This window comes from Eurosta solidaginis, chromosome 3 (genome assembly GCF_040869045.1).
Source record: "Eurosta solidaginis isolate ZX-2024a chromosome 3, ASM4086904v1, whole genome shotgun sequence".
Lineage (NCBI taxonomy): Eukaryota > Metazoa > Arthropoda > Insecta > Diptera > Tephritidae > Eurosta > Eurosta solidaginis.
The window spans coordinates 78744297-78765316 of record NC_090321.1 but is presented as its reverse complement, the minus strand read 5'-3'; the positions used below and the strand labels follow the sequence as shown (position 1 = coordinate 78765316).

Genomic DNA, 21020 nt, shown 5'->3' with positions numbered 1-21020 from the left:
TAACAATTTCGAGTATTCAATAATACAATTTGACGAAAAAAAATCGACCCTTGTTAAATGGTTTAACCGGGCTGTATAAAACTCTCTAGGTACTGCTTAGAAGTTTCTTTAACTACCCTGCAAAAACGCTCTCGTCATTCCACGTCATTTCACTAGCTATTATACAGTCATAGGTTATATTCCTAGTCACATTTGCATGGGCGTGGGTAAGTTTTATGACCAAATTTTTTTGTAGGGTAATTATTTTGAAGTTCATACATGGCCGCCAGAGTACCTACTGGTGATGCTGTTGTTGCTGGTGAAGTTGTCGCTGTTGTTGGTTATGGCGCGCGGTCTTGGGCGCGCTGTGTTGGTACTGTTGGTGGTTGTTGCGCTCTGGTCCGAGGTGATCAAGTGAACCTGGTGGCAATAAAACTTCGTGTTGACCTTTACGATCTGGATGACTTGGTGCTAACTTTGGCGTTCGTTGTATTACGCTGCAGTGTACTGCTGGCCCTGGAGGCGGAGGTGGTGTTGGACGCTTATCCAAAGGTGGTGGTGTACGTCGTAAACGTAGAGAAAGGAATTTATCTTCGGATACCAAGGGTTTCTCATCAACAATTTGTTTATTGCCCTCCGAATCCGTATCGGAATCACTAACACTTCCCTCACTAAGTGTGGCTGTGAAACGCCGACCTACTTCACTAGATATTATATACGTTGCGCTTGTGTCAACACGACACCACCGTGATAAGGTTTATTCCCACTTGTTTGTTCTTCTAGTAGTTGGGCCTGCAATCCCTCGTTGCAGTCTTTTGGTTCTTCCACAATGCTCGTTGAATACGTGCACAGCCGGCTAGGGTGTTTGGCGATTCGTTAAATATAAGTGGGGGTGTGCAGTTGACGTAGCAATAATGTTAATAAAGCAGTTGGCGCCTTGCTATTGAAGTTGTGTCAACCGATGTTACACGATCCCCTTTTTTTTATATCGCCAGGCCGCCACAATTTTAGCTGCAGCCAATCACACTTTTTTCCGGAAACTCATTGCTTTTTTCCGGTAGTGATCGCCGAAGTTTTCTTTTCTTTGTTTCGATACTTTTGTATCGCAACTTTCGCCCCATCACCAGTCACTAGGTGTGTTCGCACGAAAACGCTCCCAAGTGGACCGTAACCGTAGACGATAAGAGCAGACCGTAACAATATCTAAAATATCATCGAAAATACTTTTAAAAAAATGTTTTGGAGCATCAACACCGCTACACATTTTAAAACGATTCAGTTGGTTATTATATGACCACTTAATAAAATAACAATAGGCATAAGGAATATGTTCTTGCACACATTGAGTCCTAATATAATTTTGAATATCTATTGGTTTTAGAATACATTTGAAATCTGCATATATAGTAAATGGTACATCTAATTGTTTTTTGAAATTTTCAAATTTTAGCATTCTTTTCTCAGGTGTAGGCTTGCGTGTTACAATTTTTCTACAATGTTTTTTATTCTTCCTTATCAAAATGTATTAGACATGTATTGCAAAAATAATATTTATTCTTATGTCTTGTAACTTTATGCCCCATTAATCTACTTAAATTTTTTATCCAAACATAATGGCTTTCATTGAAATCATCACTGTATAAAGAAATAAGATTAATGTGATGTGATTTTTCTTCTTTTGTTAAATAATAGGGTCCTACTACCAAATTGTCTTCTATACCAAACACATTTACACTAATATCTGGATTATTTGATTCAAATATTTCAATATCTTTTATTTGTAATGGGAAGCTTAAATTTTCAAAATTGACTACTTTATTATTAATTAAAGTTATAATGGAATCTTGGATATTTCTAATGTGATATGAAGAACACCTTTCTCTATTTTTTGAGGGTTGGTAAAGAGATAAAATTATGGCCCACTTAAAGCAATATATATCATTGTTAACAATATTAATACAAGCTCTTTTATCTGCATTACTTTTGGTAGTGGTATATATAATGAGCCTCTAATTGGTTGGTATTTATTTATGTTTACTTTTAGATGAATAATTTCACTTAGACTCCAACCACTATTTCGCTCTTGAAATGTTTTCATTTTTTCAATCAATTTACTAAACTTTTCCTTAATTATTTCACCAACATTATTGTTCTCCATAAATGCTTCAGTTATTAATGTTTGGTGTGACATTATAGCGAATTCTTCAATATTTTCTTTTATTTGAATATATTTACAAAATAACTCAAAGTTAAATTTGAGTATTTCATGCTTTTCTATAGATTTCTGTAAAAGTGCAGATAATTCGTTAAAATGTTCAACAATTAAATCATTGGGTTGATCGTTTTCCAAAACGTATGTCTCAATACGATTATTAAACATAGTGTAACGAATATTAGCAGCACTAAGGGATACTATCGTCTCTAAGCCGATGCTAAGCAGTGGCTTGATGAACATCAATAATTCAATCATTATGTCTACACATACATATGTACGTACACGCAGCGGAGAAGCAACGCACAAACACATGTATATATCTTATCTGAGGTGCTCACAAGAGAGGGCAATAATTTGTGCAAGTATTACTCCCGCGCATATGGTAAGCTTTAAACGTAGTTGTGGCTGGTGATTTTGTAGCTGATAACTAACTAGTAAGTTCTGGAATGGAAAAGCCTAGAAGTATGCAACGAGGAAACCAGACAGTATAAAAGGCGACAACAGTAGAGGCGTGAAAATCAGTTTCATTTAAACAAGCTATTAGTTGCGAGTTATAAGTGTTATTGTGAAGTACTTTAATAAAGGCCATTTTGCATTATTAAATATTGGAATTATTTATTCAACAGTTTAGTGATACGAACGTTAGTACAAGGTTGCAAATAAGAGGAATTGCACTAAAATCGTTACAATAGCGTTAATACATTACTATTTACATTATACATACAATTCTTTTTATGCATATTTGTTCTCAAGTGTGATGACCATACATTTTGTTTCACTTGAATTTTACATTGCTCGCAAAAAATGGGGGCTTTTTTATAACTTGATGTTTCATTGTAATATGTCTATCTAAACTCCTCTTCCGAGTATATATCTTTTCACAAGTACTACACGGACACATTTTTATTTTTTTATTAATTGGCTTTTTCGAGCTTCTTTCCTTTGAAATCGCTTTTAAATCCTTAAGAGCTTGATTCATAATGTGGAATATGCCTACAATAAGCAACGCTGTTAAAGAAGTAACGATGTATAAGTATTAAAGTTTATTACTGTTTATTAGAAGTGATCCTGATTAAACACGGTTGAAAATCCTTATAAAATAATTATCCGTGAAATATAGATGATTGCTGAGCGGCTTTAAACAATTTACTACATTTTTTTTACCGAAAAGATGTCCAATTTATATACATTGAGACGAGTAACATTTATCTTTCTGAATGTATGTGTTAAAGCCTGCATTATCATCCCTAAACCTCCCCTGGAGAGGTCGCTGGTGGAAACTCGCTGCAAGCACTCGTTGCGTTTTTTTTTCGTTTTTTGGATTTTGCTCTACTAAAAACTGTTCCGTTAAATGGCATCAGTTCCTTAGGGCCTATAAAAGGGACGAACAGCTATAGGCTCTTCCTTATTCTTTTACCAGTGACCACCAGGTGAGTGTTTTACCATAGCTTTTAGTTCATCATTTTATATTTTTAATAAAGGCCTGTGTGAATGGCTATCCTATATATATATATATATATACCTACATCTTTGCATAGTTAATTTCCATATTTCATTTGTTGTTGGACAGCTAGGTACAGCTGGTAAGTTTCTCATTATCGCGAGTTTCAAGAACGGCTCCCCATAGTTTCCCCGTTTCCGGAGTTCACGAGGAACTCCGGCTTCATTTGTCCCCGCTCGAACAGTAATTTATATGCTGTCATGTTTACGGCTAAGCTCTGCTGGGTTTACAAAGTTCAAACACACACACACACACATGCACACATTTGTGGTTTTGAACGGATGCGCCACCTAGCGGAATATCAGCCAGAACACAAACCGGAAGAACGGATGTGCCACCTAGCGGAAGATCAGCTAGAACACAAACCGGAAAAACGGATGCGCCACCTAGCGGAATTGTTTTGCTGTATATATATGTGTGTAGGTGTGTATATACTTTTCCTTTCACATTTTTCCTTTCACCATTTGAGTTAGAATCCCCATTTCCCTACTACTGATATCGACCAAAATGTGGACCAGGGTGACCCAGAACATCATCTGTCGGGTACCGCTAATTTATTTATATATGTAATACCAGGAACCTGCTTTTGATTTTGCCCTGCAGAACTTTTTCATTTTCTTCTACTTAATATTTTACAGTTTTTTCTGAAGATATATTTTGCGTCAAAACACCGATCCAATCACCATGTTTCATCTCTTTTTTCGTATTTGGTATAGAATTATGGCATTTTTCATTTTTCGAAATTTTCGATATCGAAAGAGTGGGCGTGCGTGGTCATAGTCGGATTTCGCCCATTGTTAACACCAAGATAAAGTGAGTTCAGGTAAGTACGTGAACTAAGTTTAGTAAAGATATATCGATTTTTGCTCAAGTTATAGTGTTAACGGCCGAGCGGAAGGACAGACGGTCGACAGTATATAAAAACTGGGCGTGGCTTCAACTGATTGCGCCCATTTCCATACAGTTATCGTCATAGAAGCTATGCCCTTACCAAAGTTCACAAGGATTGGTAAATTTTTGTTCGACATATGGCATTAAAAGTATTCTGGACAAATTAAATGAAAAAGGGCGGAGCCACGCCCATTTTGAAATTTTCTTTTATTTTTGTATTTTGTTGCACTATATCATTACTGGAGTTGAATGTTGACATAATTTACTTATATACTGTAAAGATTTTCAATTTTTTGTTAAAATTTTACTTAAAAAATTTTTTTTTTTTAAGGGGGCGTGTTCGTCATCCGATTTTGCTAGTTTTTATTTAGAACACATATAGTAATAGGAGTAACGTTCCTGCCAAATTTCATCATGATATCTTCTACGACTGCCAAATTGCAGCTTGCAAAACTTTTAAATTACCTTCTTTTAAAAGTGGGCGGTGCCACGCCCATTGTCCAAAATTTTACTAATTTTGTATTCTGCGTCATAAGGCCAACCCACCTCCCAAGTTTTATTGCTTTATACGTATTTGGTAATGAATTATCGCACTTTTTCGGTTTTTCGAAATTTTCGATATCGAAAAAGTGGGCGTGGTTATAGTCCCATTTCGTTCATTTTAAATAGCGATTTGAGATGAGTTCCCAGGAACTTACATACCAAATTTCATTAAGATACCTCAAAATTTACTCAAGTTATCATGTTTACGGGCAGACGGACGGACATGGCTAAATGAATTTCTTTTTTCGCCCAGATCATTTTGAGAGAAGTCTATAACTATCTCGATTAGTTTATGCTGTTACGGAGTACCGTTATGCGAAAAAAATTAACATACTCTATGAGCTCTGCTCAGCTGAGTATAAAAATTTTTTTAAGTTAAACTGTTTTATTGAAAACAGTACTTACTTGAACTAAAATAATACTAAAGGTAGAAAATAATTAGGTAGGTCGTAGGTACTAGTCATCACTCATCAATCTAAGACGTTGATCAGACAATTAAATAAAGGCGTTTGGCGCATTAAACTTAAAAAAATGAGAGGCGTAGCATAACCTGATTAAGGTTCAGTTGGTCGTACGCGTCCAACGCTTTTATTGAATTGTCAACGCTCTAGATTGATGAGGAGTGTGATGACTAGTACCTAGGACCTACCTAATTATTTTCTAGCTCTTAGATTTATTATTACTTTATGTAAGTATTGTTTTCAATAAAACCATTCAACTTAAACATTTTTTTATTATTTTATTTTCAAGTTTTTAGTCTTTATTTAATTGCCTTTTATTTCTCATTCTATTTAGTTCATTTAGTGACTCATTGTTACAAGGACTCTTTCATGACAAGTTGTTACAGTCTGGGTCACATACGATTCCAAAGACTCTGCTCTACTCGCCGCCACGTATGCTTGTCCCTCCTCGAACTCCAAAATATTTTGATGTCACTTCTACCGGACTGTATGGAATATCTGTTCCAAATGTGAGCCAAATCGGACCACAAATACGAGTATTTTTAATACATTGATCCTTGCCCACCTAGCGGGATTGTTTTCATGAAGTGATGTAATATGTGTTCCAAATATGAGCCAAATCGGACCAAAAATACGATTTTTTTAATATTTCGATCCTTGCGCCACCTATCGGGTTCTGAACTATATTCCATGATTCAAGCTTGTAGCTTATCGGGAAGTTACCTAAATTTTAATTAAATACAAGCTAAATAAAACCATTTAAGAAGGGCAGTGAATGTCCAATACTTAACTTTACTGAATCCTGAACAAAATGTGTGGCGCCAGAGACCTATATTTATAGAGAATAACCAACGACGGACAGCAAGAGAAATTGCCAAACTGGTTGTAGGTAATTCACCACATTACCTACTTGATGATTACCAAAAAACGCGGTGTTTTCGTTGAAATTTCACAAAAAAAATTTTTGAAAACGTTAAAAAATAGTTAAATTGTGTTTATTAATAATATTTGTTGCTTTGCTGTTTCCCACTATTCGTTCTGTTGGCAGTTCTCTTTAGTTACACGTTCTTAGGTGGCGCGAACAAATGATTACTTGTATCTTCTCAATTTCTCTTTGACCTTTTCGTAAATTTTCACATTTCATTACCAGCTCCATTGTGAATTCATACAATTGAAAAATCTTTCTATTCCTCCATTGCCATACCTACCTGTCAAATAATAACTGTCAGAGAGAATGGCTGTCGCGAACGGCAAGAGAATGAAATAGGTTTGTTTTTTGCTCGCGGTTATTAAATTGAACCGCCATGAATTGCCCTTTTGTGTCTCAAATCAGCTTTTCTTTTACTGAAAATCAGAATACATATTTATATTCATTTCTAAAATCTAGTTAACAGATAAAATCTGAGCAGCCAATTAAGCACACATTTTAAAATATGTAAATAATGTAATAAACCAATCGTCTAGAAAAATTTTTGAAAAACAATATTGAGCAAATAATTTAAGTAATCGAACAGCCATGGATCGAGGTGATCGAGGCTGTTTACTATTGTGAACGTTTTTATCAAACATTCGCCACTTGTATGAATTCACAATGACCAGCACAAATCACACACAGAAGATTCCGCATTCACGAGTTCAAAATTGCTTCGTTCTGCGCATCTACGTCACACTTGGCTGCTTGAGCGAATGAAAGAAAGAGAGAAAAAAAAACAAGAGCTAAAGGAAAATGACGTAAAATTGCCCATAAAAAAAGCTGATCTTTTGTTTACATGCACAATGCGCAATCTTATGTGAGTGATCTGTGCATTACCAAAGATACCACCCTGTAAAAATCGTTGGGTCATGTGGTCCACTCACAAATCACACACACAAGATTGCGCATTGCGCATGTAAACAAAAGATCAGGTGTTTTTTATGAACAATTTTTACGTAATTTTTCTTTAGCTCTTGTTTTTTCTCTCTTTCTTTCATTCGCTCAAGCAGTCAAGTATGACGTAGATGCGCAGAACGAAGCAATTTTGAACTCGCGAATGCGCAATCTTCTGAGTGTGATTTGTGTGGTCCACTTGTGTCATACTGGAGTACTCCATGGATTACTCTGATGTAATGCTGAGCTGGAGTATATCGTCCAGTCCTAGGACATCGCACATTGTTTCGTGTAGAACAAGCTAGCTGGACAAAAACAAAGTTCTTGTTCCAAGAAAAGTGTAATGAGAAATGAAAGAAAACAAACAAAATAACGGGATTTTTGTTTTTTTTTGATATTTTTGCATTTGAGTAATTGAAGTAAGAAGGCAGGAGTGGCCGTAAAATGCATTGATTAATTTGCGAAATTCTTGTTGAATATTAAGCTTCATATTTCTTTTAAGTGGACACTTTTATATAATTTTTTTGATGAATTCTAAGCTCGAAGGTAAGTAAAATTTTTTAATAGTAATTCTTTATTTTCAATATATTTAACATTCCGTTATTAAGAAGAAAAGGTATTTTTTCTCTATATTTTTGACTTTAGGGACAAAAAAGTTATAGTCGCAAGTATTCTCTAATAGTCGAAAGAAAAAACCATTGCGAATTCTTTGCACATCTATTTTTAATTTTTTTTTGTAGATATAGTTATCTCTACATATAAAATAGGATGTATGTACGTACCGGCTCCGACGAGATATTTGAACTGTTAAAGCTGATCTGCAAACGGCAAAGCCAATTCCCAGGTACAGGGAACAAACACGTAGCCATAAAACACACAAAAATAAACGCGCAAGGTCAACAAGAGCACACCAAAAGCAAAAAGGCGAAGATCACTGACTTCAACCTACCACAATCAACCGCACCGGTCTCCAAGGCATAAAAACAGGTACATACTAAGCAATCCTAATGCAGGTATAACCACACAGGAACGCTACACAAAACAACCGAATTTGGTATCATCTACGTCAATACCTGAATGTAATATAAATACTGCACAACTGATAACAAATCAGAACGATCAACGACACTTAAGATGGCAGCAAAACAATCATCAACTATTCACCCTGTCGGAAAATCAACAACACAAAGCAGTTTAGTTATAACCGTACTAAGAACGGAGCCTTTTGACATTTGGGTTCAACATTCGAAGGAAACTAGATATAAAGAATTATTGAGTTTTGTTTTACTTAGGTACGATTTAAGCGAAGCAGCCGAGTATTCGATAAAAAGTTTAAGCTTACAAATATCGGCATATTCGTCGAAGCTGGATCAAAAGTGGAACACTTCTGGAAGCCATAAGGAGCGATTTTTGAATAAAAACTCGGAGTGGCTTTCGGGTCCAGACTTCACATTTACAATAACGGTGGATTCAAAGTTGCCATCAGACCAACGAACCACTTCTTCAGGTAACCCCGGCCCCGGAAGACGAAGGAAGGACTTTGTTAGCTGCAGTGAAAAAACCAAACGGCGTCGAGTGGATGACCTCTTGCAATCTAGAAGTCCTGGTGAGTTACTTTATGCGGCAGAAGTATCAACGCGTATATCCGGAAACAGAAATGTTGCTAACATTATACAAAAATCATAGGAAACCACTCAAATATCCGGCAAAAGATGACATGTGAGCCAGATGCAAGATGCTTGAGCAATGTAGAAGCTTTAGCATACTACGTAGATAGCAAGTTGACGACTCATGGGTACAAAACGACTCGGAAGTGGAGCATCAAGGCAGGCCATAGGTTTATCCATCAGTTTATAGTCTAAGAAAATCTAAGGCAGAATGCTATCCAAATGAAATTGATGTGGGTGAAACACGTGCGGAAATTAAAGTCCAGTCCGTATTAGATAAAACTGTTGAGCGTTTAGTTTTAGCAAATCAAGAAGGTTTTGTTAGTTTATTACCTAAAAACTTGACGTATACTTTAATCAGCAAGTAGGGTTGCCTTGAATGCTCTGGCCATAGCACATATAAGCAAAAGTTTACATGCAGTTCTGACACTGATGAGTTTTTGTTTATATTTTCTTTCGTTCCTCTTCAATTAAAGGATGAAAAAGGTAACATTGTTTGGCAGAATCCTCGACCTTCTTCTATCATGTATTGTCGTCCAATTAAATTTATTTTTTCTAAGGAAACAAAAGATTTTATTGTTTTTGAAACGAACAAACTTTTAGAGGAGATAAATGCGTTGTTGCCAACAAAGTACATGCTCGAAGAATACGAAGTTTCCGTAAATCACAATATGCTTCTAACAATGATTGAGTTTGCAATGCTTTGACTGAAACTTCTTCCGCACAAAAGTGTTATATTTGCGGTGCCACTCCAAAAGATATGAATAATGAGTTACGGGACTTAACGCCTAACCGAGATAATCTTGGTTTTGGTTTGTCTACTCTCCATGCTCCATGCAAGATGTTTTGAATGCTTGCTTCACATAAGTTATCGCCTCGAAGTAAAAAAATGGGAGCTTAGGAATGAGGCAGATAAAGAGAGCGTAAAGCTACGTTCCAACGAAATCCAGAATAAATTTAAAAGTGTACTTGGATTGATAGTAGATAAACCAAAATCAGGTTTCGGCAATACCAATGACGGCAACACTGCTCGTAGGTTTTTCGAAAATTCTGAGGCTAGCGCTGAGATTACGGAATTGGATGTAACGCTCATCAAAAGATTCGACACTCCTTCGTGCATTAGCATCTGGGTAAATATAAATATCAAAAGATTTGAAAAATTTGCGGTCGAGACTAAAAAACTATACATAGATCTCTATCCATGGTTTAATATGCCTGTTACAGTTCATAAAATCTTAGTGCATAGTACTGATATTATAAAATCAGAAATTTTACCTATTGGTCAACTTTCTGAGGAAGCACAGGAAGCCCGTAACAAAGATTTGAGACGATTCAGGGTTGATAACACATAAAAGCAGTCGCGTGAAGCCATGAATAGAGATCTTATGAATATGTTGCTTATAACATCGGATCCTTTAGTTAACAGTTTTAGGGAGATACCTAAGAAAACATTTAAAAGTCTGACTTCAGAAGTCTTAAATTTACTGTCCCTCGATAATGTTGAGGAGTCAATAAATACCCCAGTTGTTTCAAGCTTTCACAGTAGAGTTGCTGATGCTCATGACTATTCCACAAGTGACTCATCGAATGAAAGTGATGATAGCGAATAATAACATAATTATAAAAGATAACCTACCCTATAACTTTTTGTTGGATCAGGTTTTATTTAATTTAAATCTATTGGCTTTTCTAATTTGTATGATACTTTACTTTTAAATTTTTTTAATAAGTAATTTTCACATAATTAATTTAGATACTTACATTGTTATTATTATTATTGTAATTCACTTTTACATTCCTGACTGGTACTATAAAATAATTTTGTAAAAATTGTAGTGCCAGGATAAATACCAGGCATGCTTAACGAACGAAACGATATCATTTCGTTACGATAATCAACGCTAATAAACGAAACGAAGTCACTTCGTTTCGTTTATTAACGTTAAGATCGTCAAATTAACGTTAATTTGACGTTCTTAACGTTAATAAACGAAGCGAAATGACTTCGTTTCGTTTATTAGCGTTGATTATCGTAACGAAATGATATCGTTTCGTTCGTTAAGCATGCCTGATAAATACTCAAATAAATACAAAATATGTATGTACATATGTACAGTCACTCACATAAATAAGTAGACACCCCTTTTTGGACAATTCTTACAATTTTCGCTTTCGCAAATTTATTTTAACTAATTTCCCATAAGAGAATTTGTCACGATATATAACAAAAACTAAATTATATTTAAAAAATGTTTGAAAAATTCGACGAATTTTCATAAAAAATTTTAATTTTTTTTCGGAACCGTTAGAATTTTTTAGAGTATTGAGATTTGTAGTCCATTCAATTTAAGTACAATGAAGTAATATTGTTAAGTCCTTTAAATTTTTTGGATCTATGTCACTTATTCACATGAGTTACTGTATATGAAATAAGCAAATGTATGCATATGAAGTAAAATTTTGGAAAAAAATCAAAAAAAGAGAACATATGGCTGAAAAAAATGACGTAGTTGTAATAAATGACTGCATATGAAACGGAAAATCTCATAAAATAATTTTGTCCAGCTAGCTTGTTCTACACGAAACACTGTGCATCGCAACGTTAATTGGACCATATTTTTTGTATGAATTGTGGTTAATTTTGGAGCACTCTCTTGGTCCATAGCGAGCACTTGGTCCATAGCGAGCACACATACTCACTAACACCTTTCATTTGATACCCATATCGTACAAACGCATTCTAGAGTCACCCCTGGTCCACCTTTATGGCGATATCTCGAAAAGGCGACCACCTATACAACAACCACCACTCCCTTTTAAAACCCTCATTAATACCTTTAATTTGATACCCATATCGTACAAACACATTCTAGAGTCAACCCTGATCCACCTTTATGGCTATATCCCTAAATGGCGTCCACCTATAGAACTATGGCCCACTCCCTCATAAAATACTCTTTAATACCTTCCATTTGATACCGCTGTCATACAAGCTCATTCCAGGGTTTCCCTCGTTTCATTTTCCTACATGGTTATTTTCCCTTATGCTGTCACCATAGCTCTCAACTGAGTATGTAATGTTCGGTTACACCCGAACTTAACCTTCCTTACTTGTTCTAAAATAGAATGAATACATAACACGTGTTGTTAAAACCAAGTTAGTGAATCACTCTAATCGATATTGCAACCAATAATTGACTACGTTAAAAATCTCGATTTTAACAAGTAAGGAAGGCTAAGTTCGGGTGTAACCGAACATTACATACTCAATTGAGAGCTGTGGAGACAAAGTAAGGGAAAATCACCATGTTATAAAAAGAACCTAGGGTAATCCTGGAATGTGTTTGTATGACATGTGTATCAAATGGAAGGTATTAAAGAGTATTTTAAGAGAAAGTGGGCCATAGTTCTATAGATGGAAGCCATTTAGGGATATCGCCATAAAGGTGGACCAGGCCTGACTTTTTTTTTTTTTTTTTTGCGGGGAGGCTGAAAAATGCCTAATGCACCATAATTGCTGCCGTCGCAGCAACCGTGTGTCCGTGGACTAAAAAACAGCCCCGTTCTGGAACCGTCGCCCACCCCGGCACCACTTTCGCATTACTTCAGGGTGGCGTTCCATATTTCTCATTTTTTAAAAGCCTACTGTTGTCCCTGCGTCCAGGTTCCCGCTATTGTGTCCATTTAATCGCCACTGCTTCGCATGCGAATTTCTCTGCGCTCCCTCTCAGCATCCCTCAGGCGTGTCATTACTATAAATGCCATTTTGCTCACTGCAGTCCAGCACTCTTTCCTGTTGCACATATGTGATACTAAATTTCTCGTGGTAGGTTCCTCCCCAAATACTCCATGCAAGATGAGTCTTTCTTCGTGGAAACGGGGGCAGTGGAACATGACGTGTTCTGCGTTTTCTAACTCCGTGGTACACATTGGGCAATGAGGATCTTCCTCTATCCTACGCTTCCATAAATACTCTTTGAAACCGCCATGTCCACTCATTATCTGCGTGAGATGGTATTTCAGTTCGCCGTGCTTCCGCTCCTTCCATTGGGCTACGTTCCAAACTAGTGTGAAAGTCTAACGCCCTTTACTCGAGGCCTCCCACCGTTCTTGCCACTTAGCTATTGTTTGTGTCCTTGCTCTTTTCTTGTCTTCTTCAGATGGTCGCTCGATATTAGTGTTATACAGATCGGCCATTTCGCTTGCCAGTAAGTCCACTGGGATTTTCCGGGTTAGAACCAGGATCGCGTCGTCGGACACCGTCCGATAAGCACTTGCTATTCTTAAAGAAGCAAGTCGGTACGCTGCTAATATATATTTTTGATGGGTCTGTTTAGATCCATACCACACTGGTGCTGCGTATAGTATTATTGAGCAGGTTACTGTGGACAATAGCTGACGTGTAGCTTCGCTCGGGCCACCAATGTTAGGCATTATTCGCATAAGTGATCCATTAACTTTGGTAATTTTCTCCCCCACCGCTCTGAAGTGCTCTTTGAAAGTTAACTTAGAGTCAATGTGCACTCCTAAGTATTTTAAGGAATCCTTTGAGGTGATTTGGTGATCCCCGACAGTTAAGACTAACTCGTTCGCCGACCGTTTGGAGCTTACTAATACCACTTCCGTCTTTTGACTAGCCAACTCCAGTCCCACATTGGTCAGCCATTCCTTTATTCAGGCCTGACTCTAGAATTTGTTTGTACGATATGGGTATCAAATGAAATGTGTTAATGATAATTTTAAAAGGGAGTGGGCATTAGTTCTATAGATGGACGCCTTTTCAAGATATCGCCATAAAGGTGGACCAGGGGTGACTCTAGAATTTGTTTGTACGATATGGGTATCAAATGAAAGGTGTTAATGAGTATTTTAAAAAGGAGTGGGCCTTAGTTCTATATGTGGATGCCTTTTCGAGATATCGCCATAAACGTGGACCAGGGGTGACTCTAGAATGTGTTTGTACGATATGGGTATCAAATTAAAGGTATTAATGAGGGTTTTAAAAGGGAGTGGCCCTTAGTTGTATATGTGAAGGCGTTTTCGAGATATCGACCAAAATGTGGGCCAGGGTGATCCAGAACATCATCTGTCAGGTACCGCTAATTTATTTATATATGTGATACCACGAAGAGTATTCCTTCCAAGATTCCAAGGGCTTTTGATTTCGCCCTGCAAAACTTTTTCAAATTCTTCTACTTAATATGGTAGGTGTCAAACCCATTTTACCAAGTTTTTTTCTAAAGTTATATTTTGCGTCAATAGACCAACACAATTACCATGTTTCATCCCTTTTTCGATTTGGTATATAATTATGGCATTTTTTTCATTTTTCGTAATTTTCGATATCGAAAAAGTGGGTGTGGTCATAGTCGGATTTCGGCCATTTTTTACACCAATACAAAGTGAGTTCAGATAAGTACGTGAACTGAGTTTAGTAAAGATATATCGATTTTTGCTCGAGTTATCGTGTTAACGGCCGAGCGGAAGGACAGACGGTCGACTGTGTATAAAAACTGGGCGTGGCTTCAACCGATTTCGCCCTTTTTCACAGAAAACAGTTATCGTCCTAGAATCTAAGCATCTACCAAATTTCACAAGGATTGGTAAGTTTTTGACCGACTTATGGCATTAAAAGTATCCTAGACAAATTAAATGAAAGAGGGCGGAGCAACGCCCATTTTGAAATTTTCTTTTATTTTTGTATTTTGTTGCAACATATCATTACTGGAGTTGAATGTTGACATAATTTACTTATATACTGTAAAGATATTAACTTTTCATTTAAAATTTGAATTAAAAAATTTTTTTTTTTAAAAAGTGGGCGTGGTCGTTCTCCGATTTTGCTAATTTTTATTAAGCAGACATATAGTAATAAGAGTAACGTTCCTGCCAAATTTCATCATGATATCTTCAACGACTGCCAAATTACAGCTTGCAAAACTTCTAAATTACCATCTTTTAAAAGTGGGCGGTGCCACTCCCATGGTCAAAAATTTTACTAGTTTTCTATTATGCGTCATAAGTTCAACTCACCTACCAAGTTTCATCGCTTAATCCGTATTTGGTAATGAATTATCGCACTTTTTCGATTTTTCGAAATTTTCGATATCGAAAAAGTGGGCGTGGTTATTGTCCGATATCGTTCATTTTAAATAGCGATCTGAGATGAGTGCCCAGGAACCTACATACCAAATTTCATCAAGATACCTCAAAATTTACTCAAGTTATCGTGTTAAGGGACAGACGGACGGACGGACGGACGGACATGGCTCAATCGAATTTTTTTTTCGATACTGATGATTATGATATATGGAAGTCTACATCTATCTCGATTCCTTTATATCTGTACAACCAACCGTTATCCATCAAAGTTAATATACTCTGTGAGCTCTGCTCAACTGAGTATAAAAATCGTCAAAAGTTAGTGAGTAGCGCTACTGCTGAAAATTACAGGAGTTTGCAAAGTAAATTAAACAAACGATACAATTTTATAAAACTTACATAGTATTCTCTATTGAAATTATTTATTGACTTATTGAGGTTGGCAAGATCTTCCTCCGTTTCAATGGGGAATTTAGGGCTGAGTGGTACTTCTGCTGCATCCTTATCCATGAGTAGGTCAATAATAACTTTTTGCTCAGCGAGCTCCTTCACTAAATCATTAACCTGTCCTGTTATGAAAAAAAAAAACATTATTTTCACACACTTATGTACATTCATATATAGAAGAAAGTAATGGTAATGTCATTACCGCGTAAAGTGGCGTTTTCTTTTTGGAATGTTTCTGAAAATAAATAGGAATGCATAATATGTAGATGAACCATGTCGCTGCATAATACCTACAGTGAACCAAAGAAATAAGTTACATAGGTACCCATTGTGAGTGCATACAAGTGGCGAATGTTTGAGAAAAACATTCACAATAGCAAACAGCTTGGATCACTTATTAAATGACTGGCCGGCTTCTCGGATGGGCCAAAGGGGGGTAACACTATGACTCGGGCTGTAGCGTTGCTTGACCGTAGCAATCCTTTCGGCCAACCTTTGATTCGTCGGGATGGTTCAATCGTTTAAAAATTGTAGCGGGCGACTACATCGCGAGCTTGCGGTAGCTAGAAGAAGCTTCAAACTGCTAAGGGCGAGGCACGATCACGCGCAGATTCCCATGATACCAAAAGCCAAAGTATTAATACGGTGCGTGATGAACTCGGAGGATACGCTGCACCTTCTGCAGAGTCAGAACCCGAATATGCCGACATAGGATTAGAAGGTACTTACTGTTTCATGGCCTATGGAAAAGGATCAACACTACATCTTCCAAATAAACAAGCTCGCGAAGGATATATTGCACATGCAACATGACAAATGTCCTGGGGAATTTGCAAAATGTATCTGCGACTCAGGAAAAGAAGTCCCAAGGATAACAATCTTAACATTCTAGAAGCGGACGAGTTTGAAGATAATGACAAAGGTGTTGGAGGAGGACAAACAGCAAAATAATGCTGCGGATCTTACAAACGAGACTCCAACACAATCCTGATGATAAGAAGCGGGAGAGGTTGAAGAGAACCTCGAAAGTCAATAGCGCAAGAGGAGGACGTATACGTGAGTTCGAAATGATTTAGTCCTACTTTATATCTAACGAGATTATCTTCACTTAACTTCTCATCGTTAATTATATAACTAGAATTCCCATATTAATTTTCCCCCTCGATAATCGGTAACTATGAACAAATAAAAGAGAGGCCGGTTTTTCAAAGAAAAAGTACCACCTCACATAATAATCTAGCTCCTAGGGATAGAACATGTGTAAACGCATATATTATCTATTAACGATTTATTGTAGATTATGGGATGTGTAAACATGCTCTCTGTATCGAGTACTTTCTCTCGATACTTCTTTTGGTATCGATTACTTTCCTCGATCCCAGGGATCCACCTTGACGTTAAGCTGATCGTTTATCAAAAAATTTCCACCGTTTCCGTTAAAGATAAATTGTATCTCGTTTTTGACCGAAACGAAAAGCTTTCGTTAACGTTAAAAACGTTAACAAAAACGGGATACTTGTTACGGTCTGCTGCTACGGTATATGGCTGCGATCCCCTTGGGAGCGTGTTCACGGGAACACACCTAGCGATGTGGCAAAGGTTGCGATGAAAAATATCAAAAAAGGAAGGAAGAGACAGACCTGCCATCACGAGCACAAGAGAATGGATGGAGTTTTTTTTTTTGCCAGCAGATAGGCACGAGAAAAAAAGAAAAAGGAAGAAAAATTTGGTCTTTTAGCACGAGGTTCCGGCCATGAAAGTTCAGCTAGATTGGAGCGAAAAGAAAAAAGAAAAAACTCCCAAAATTGGACAACAATAAGCGATTTTTTTCCCGCTATTTGTATTGCACATAATACACTACGATTATTATAAAAAAATTTTGTAGAACAGCGACAAGAAAGTCGCTTATCAATTAAGTTCATACGCTGATAGCCGAAAATGAAATTTTAACGAAAAGCACAAACAAAAAGATGCTGCTAATTTATGTGTGACTGAATCTAACAACACTCAATTGTGTGGAGAAAATTTAAAAAGGTTACAGCACTTTTCTTTGACTGGGGTAATACATCGATTCCCACACGCTCGGGTGAATTGTTGAAAGCAGTGGAAAAGATCAGTCTCCGGTAACAATATCATATTATCGCCACCAAGCATAAAACACCCATATATGAAGCAAATAACATAAGGACAATTGAGAGACGGCGGCAGCACGCGGCAGCGTAACCCAACGAACGTCAAAATTAGCACCAAGTCATCAAGTTCGTGAAGGTCATCACGAAGTCTATTGCCACCAGGTTCACTCGATCACTTCGGGCCAGAGCGCAACAACCACCAACAGTACCAACACCAACTACAACAACAACGTTTGAAACTGGGTGAGTCCGTTCCAACTCGGTGAAATTATATTATGTATTTATATGAAGTGATAAAATTCGTCACTTACAGATTATCGTTTCAAATTTTTGTAATTCATTCCAAGCACGCTTAATGAACCTAAAGACCCCTTTCTGTAACTCGATTCGAACATACGGTATATGAATTCGGACACTTTGGTGCTCTTAACTCTGTTGACCCGTCGGATAAGTGCAATGTAAAACCCGTTCTGTAATCTTGCGAGTAAGAAACATTGTTCTGTAAAGCTTGTGAAAGGTCAACACAGCCAAGAAATAGAAAACCTAAATTATAAAAGTTTGAGTTCTGCAAATAATTTTATTCCAGTCAAGTTACAGAATAGTGTCACTAGTACATATAGTACCTTACATTTTTGAATGTGTCACTCGGAACCATATTTTTTTTTATATACATACATGCGAAAGCCATGCGGATGGGTAATGCATTACACATTAGCGACACATGCCTTTCCGCGAGAAATTAGAATCTAGTCGCAACAAGAAATAGAGGATCTACGTCTTGGTGATCAGGAACAAATAAACTCTTTCTATAATTTTTTTTTTGAAATATTTTTTTACTGCTCCACTATACTGTTGCGACTGAAACGTCACCTGAAGGTTCATAAATATTTTTTCTCTATATGATCACACGGCACAAGTTAGTATGTGTCAACGAAGACTAAAGCTATAAAAGCTTATTAAATTGTTACGAGAGTTTTGCCGACCGTATCCATTGGTGTGGCAATCAAATTTCCATAGACTCGAGATAAGACAAATGAAATGAATTTAATACAATTGAACTTGCTGATATGAGAAAAGTATAATTAACGTAATTGGATACAATCGAATGCAATTATCATAAATTGGAACTTAGAAAAAAAAAATAAAAATTTTTACTAAATACAATCCAAAAGTAAATTTGAAGTTTGGAAAACTATAATTTAAAATAGATGTGAAATAAGAAAATCTAATTAAATCCTAACAAAAGGAACATTCTAAGTTAGAAATAAGAAAATGTAAATGTTAAGAAGTCTGCAAACTCTGTAAGGCGGTCTACGATTTACTATAGGAATTTTGAGCCAAATAATTACATTTTTCTTAAGGTATTTTTTTTTACTCCAGTGTGCTTCGCTTGGTTTCCACGTTATTTGCTATGTACAAGCATACCTATGAAATTAAAATCTATTCAGCAGTATGGAAATAGATTCGAAAGAGCATTTAGATGAATTCCACATTATTTTCAGCAAATGACCTGTAAACCAGAGCAACAACCGCAACAATGTTATCAAACTTAGTTATAATAAGAAGGAATACAACTTCCTGTATAATTTTTTTTTACCACAAAAAAAATGTTATATGTACATACAGCTGCGAACAAAAGAATAGCAGTCGAAGATATTAAACACCTTTTATTAGTAAAAGAAGGATCATTTATTTGATAAGCTGCAATAAACTTGCAACCAAACTTATTTTAGAACCATCTAAAAACGTTTAAAGCCCCTAAAAGGAATTATTACTTTGGCTTTACAAAGTAATATTTACTATTCATGTTTCTTAATACCGGGATCGTAATGAATTATGTCAATTAGATACTTATGTACAATTTCTTTGTTCGAAATTATTTCTTTTACTTCTTAAACAAGCATTTTATTCACCGTTTCCTCTGTAACTTAATGCGTACAACTTATTTTGAAGAAAGCAAATTTAGATAAAACTCAGGATTGATTAGTATATACATCTACATATTAATTTTTTTTAAATGATGGATTATAAATAAAAATTGTAATTAAAAATGGGAATGTTGGCATCTTCATTCTTTTAGAAGGCACGTAGGGTATGCAGGTAAGGGGCCACCGAAATTTAGGTGCGTCGGTGGCCATGGTTATTTGAGGGTGGGACTAAGCACCGGGCGTCGCAACAACACCCGCGGCGCCCCTCTGTGTATTCGGCCTTTTATTTTCCTTTCAGTTTTGTTATTTTACTTTTCAGCTTTATTGATATTTGATTTCAGAGTAGTAACCGGTCATGTCCGGTTCGGTAATTTTTTCTTGCGTCAGTTTTTTTTTATTTTTTTTGAATTTGAATTTAAATTTTGGAATGTTAACGGTCTGTCCGTGACATCCGGTTCAGCCGGATGTTGTTTTATTTTGTATTGATAAGCGTTTTGAGTCGGTCTCTGCGCTTCTGCCAGGTTTTTTGAATTTGACAGCTGCTCGTTTTGATAGGCATGATAGGAACTTTTTTCTGTTTATGGCGCAGGAACAGTAAGGTTGGCAAGGACCCGCCCCAGCCGACAATGACTAGCCACTGTGCACCAACACATCATGCCGACCGCCTTCCTTACTGCTCCGTTGTAGATGCGATACCATAACAGATGGCGCCCAACGGGATTTGGTGCCCGAGGCGCTGTCGCGCTGGTCATTTTGGTCAACTTGTGAAGTTGACCATCCCATCAGTCCGAGGTGTGCAGCCGCAGGAGCAGCCACCTGCGTTGCGGTGGGATGGTTGGACGGATCAGGTTGTCCAGAGTGATCATCGTTGACAGTTGCTGAGGGCGCCATAACAGATGGCGCCGAACGTGGCGCCCGAAGCGCTGACCACGAGGGTCAGTCGGGTCAACCTGTGAGGTTGACCATCCCACCAGTCCGAGTGAGCAGCCACAGAGCTGCCACCTACGTTGCGGTGGGATGGTTAGACGGATCAGGTTGTCCGGGCTGGTCATCGGGGGCAGTAGCGGAGGGAGCCACGAGACTTTACGTCAAGTCTCCGGAATTTTTTTTTATTTTCACCCAATGAGGCAGTGCTGAACGCACTTAGTTTTTTTTGTAATTGGGGTGTTTTTTTTTTTGTTACCGGAATGTTGTCCGTTAGTCGGCATTGGAAAAATATTAGTCCGCTAACTGGGTTTTTTTTTATGTCAAATTTTTTCTAGTTTTTTTTTAGTTTCCCTCATGCCG

The 21020-nt window shown here is 37.0% G+C and overlaps 1 protein-coding gene across 10 annotated transcripts in view; it reads right to left on the bottom strand.

Moving 5' to 3' along the window:
* The window catches only part of LOC137244041 (uncharacterized), a 90141-nt gene that overhangs the window by 38446 nt on the left and 30675 nt on the right, over positions 1-21020 (bottom strand). For 3 of the 10 annotated variants that reach the window (XM_067772493.1, XM_067772496.1, XM_067772495.1), the window contains 2 exons: positions 15876-15908; positions 15626-15795 (listed from right to left, as the gene is read on the bottom strand). The exons of 5 other annotated variants lie outside the window; for them this stretch is intronic. In XM_067772493.1, the coding sequence (XP_067628594.1) occupies positions 15626-15795; positions 15876-15908 (203 nt within the window). Of the gene's footprint in view, positions 1-15625; positions 15796-15875; positions 15909-21020 lie in introns of those variants that run through there. 2 more of the 10 variants (XM_067772494.1, XR_010950775.1) reach the window with 2 other exon arrangements.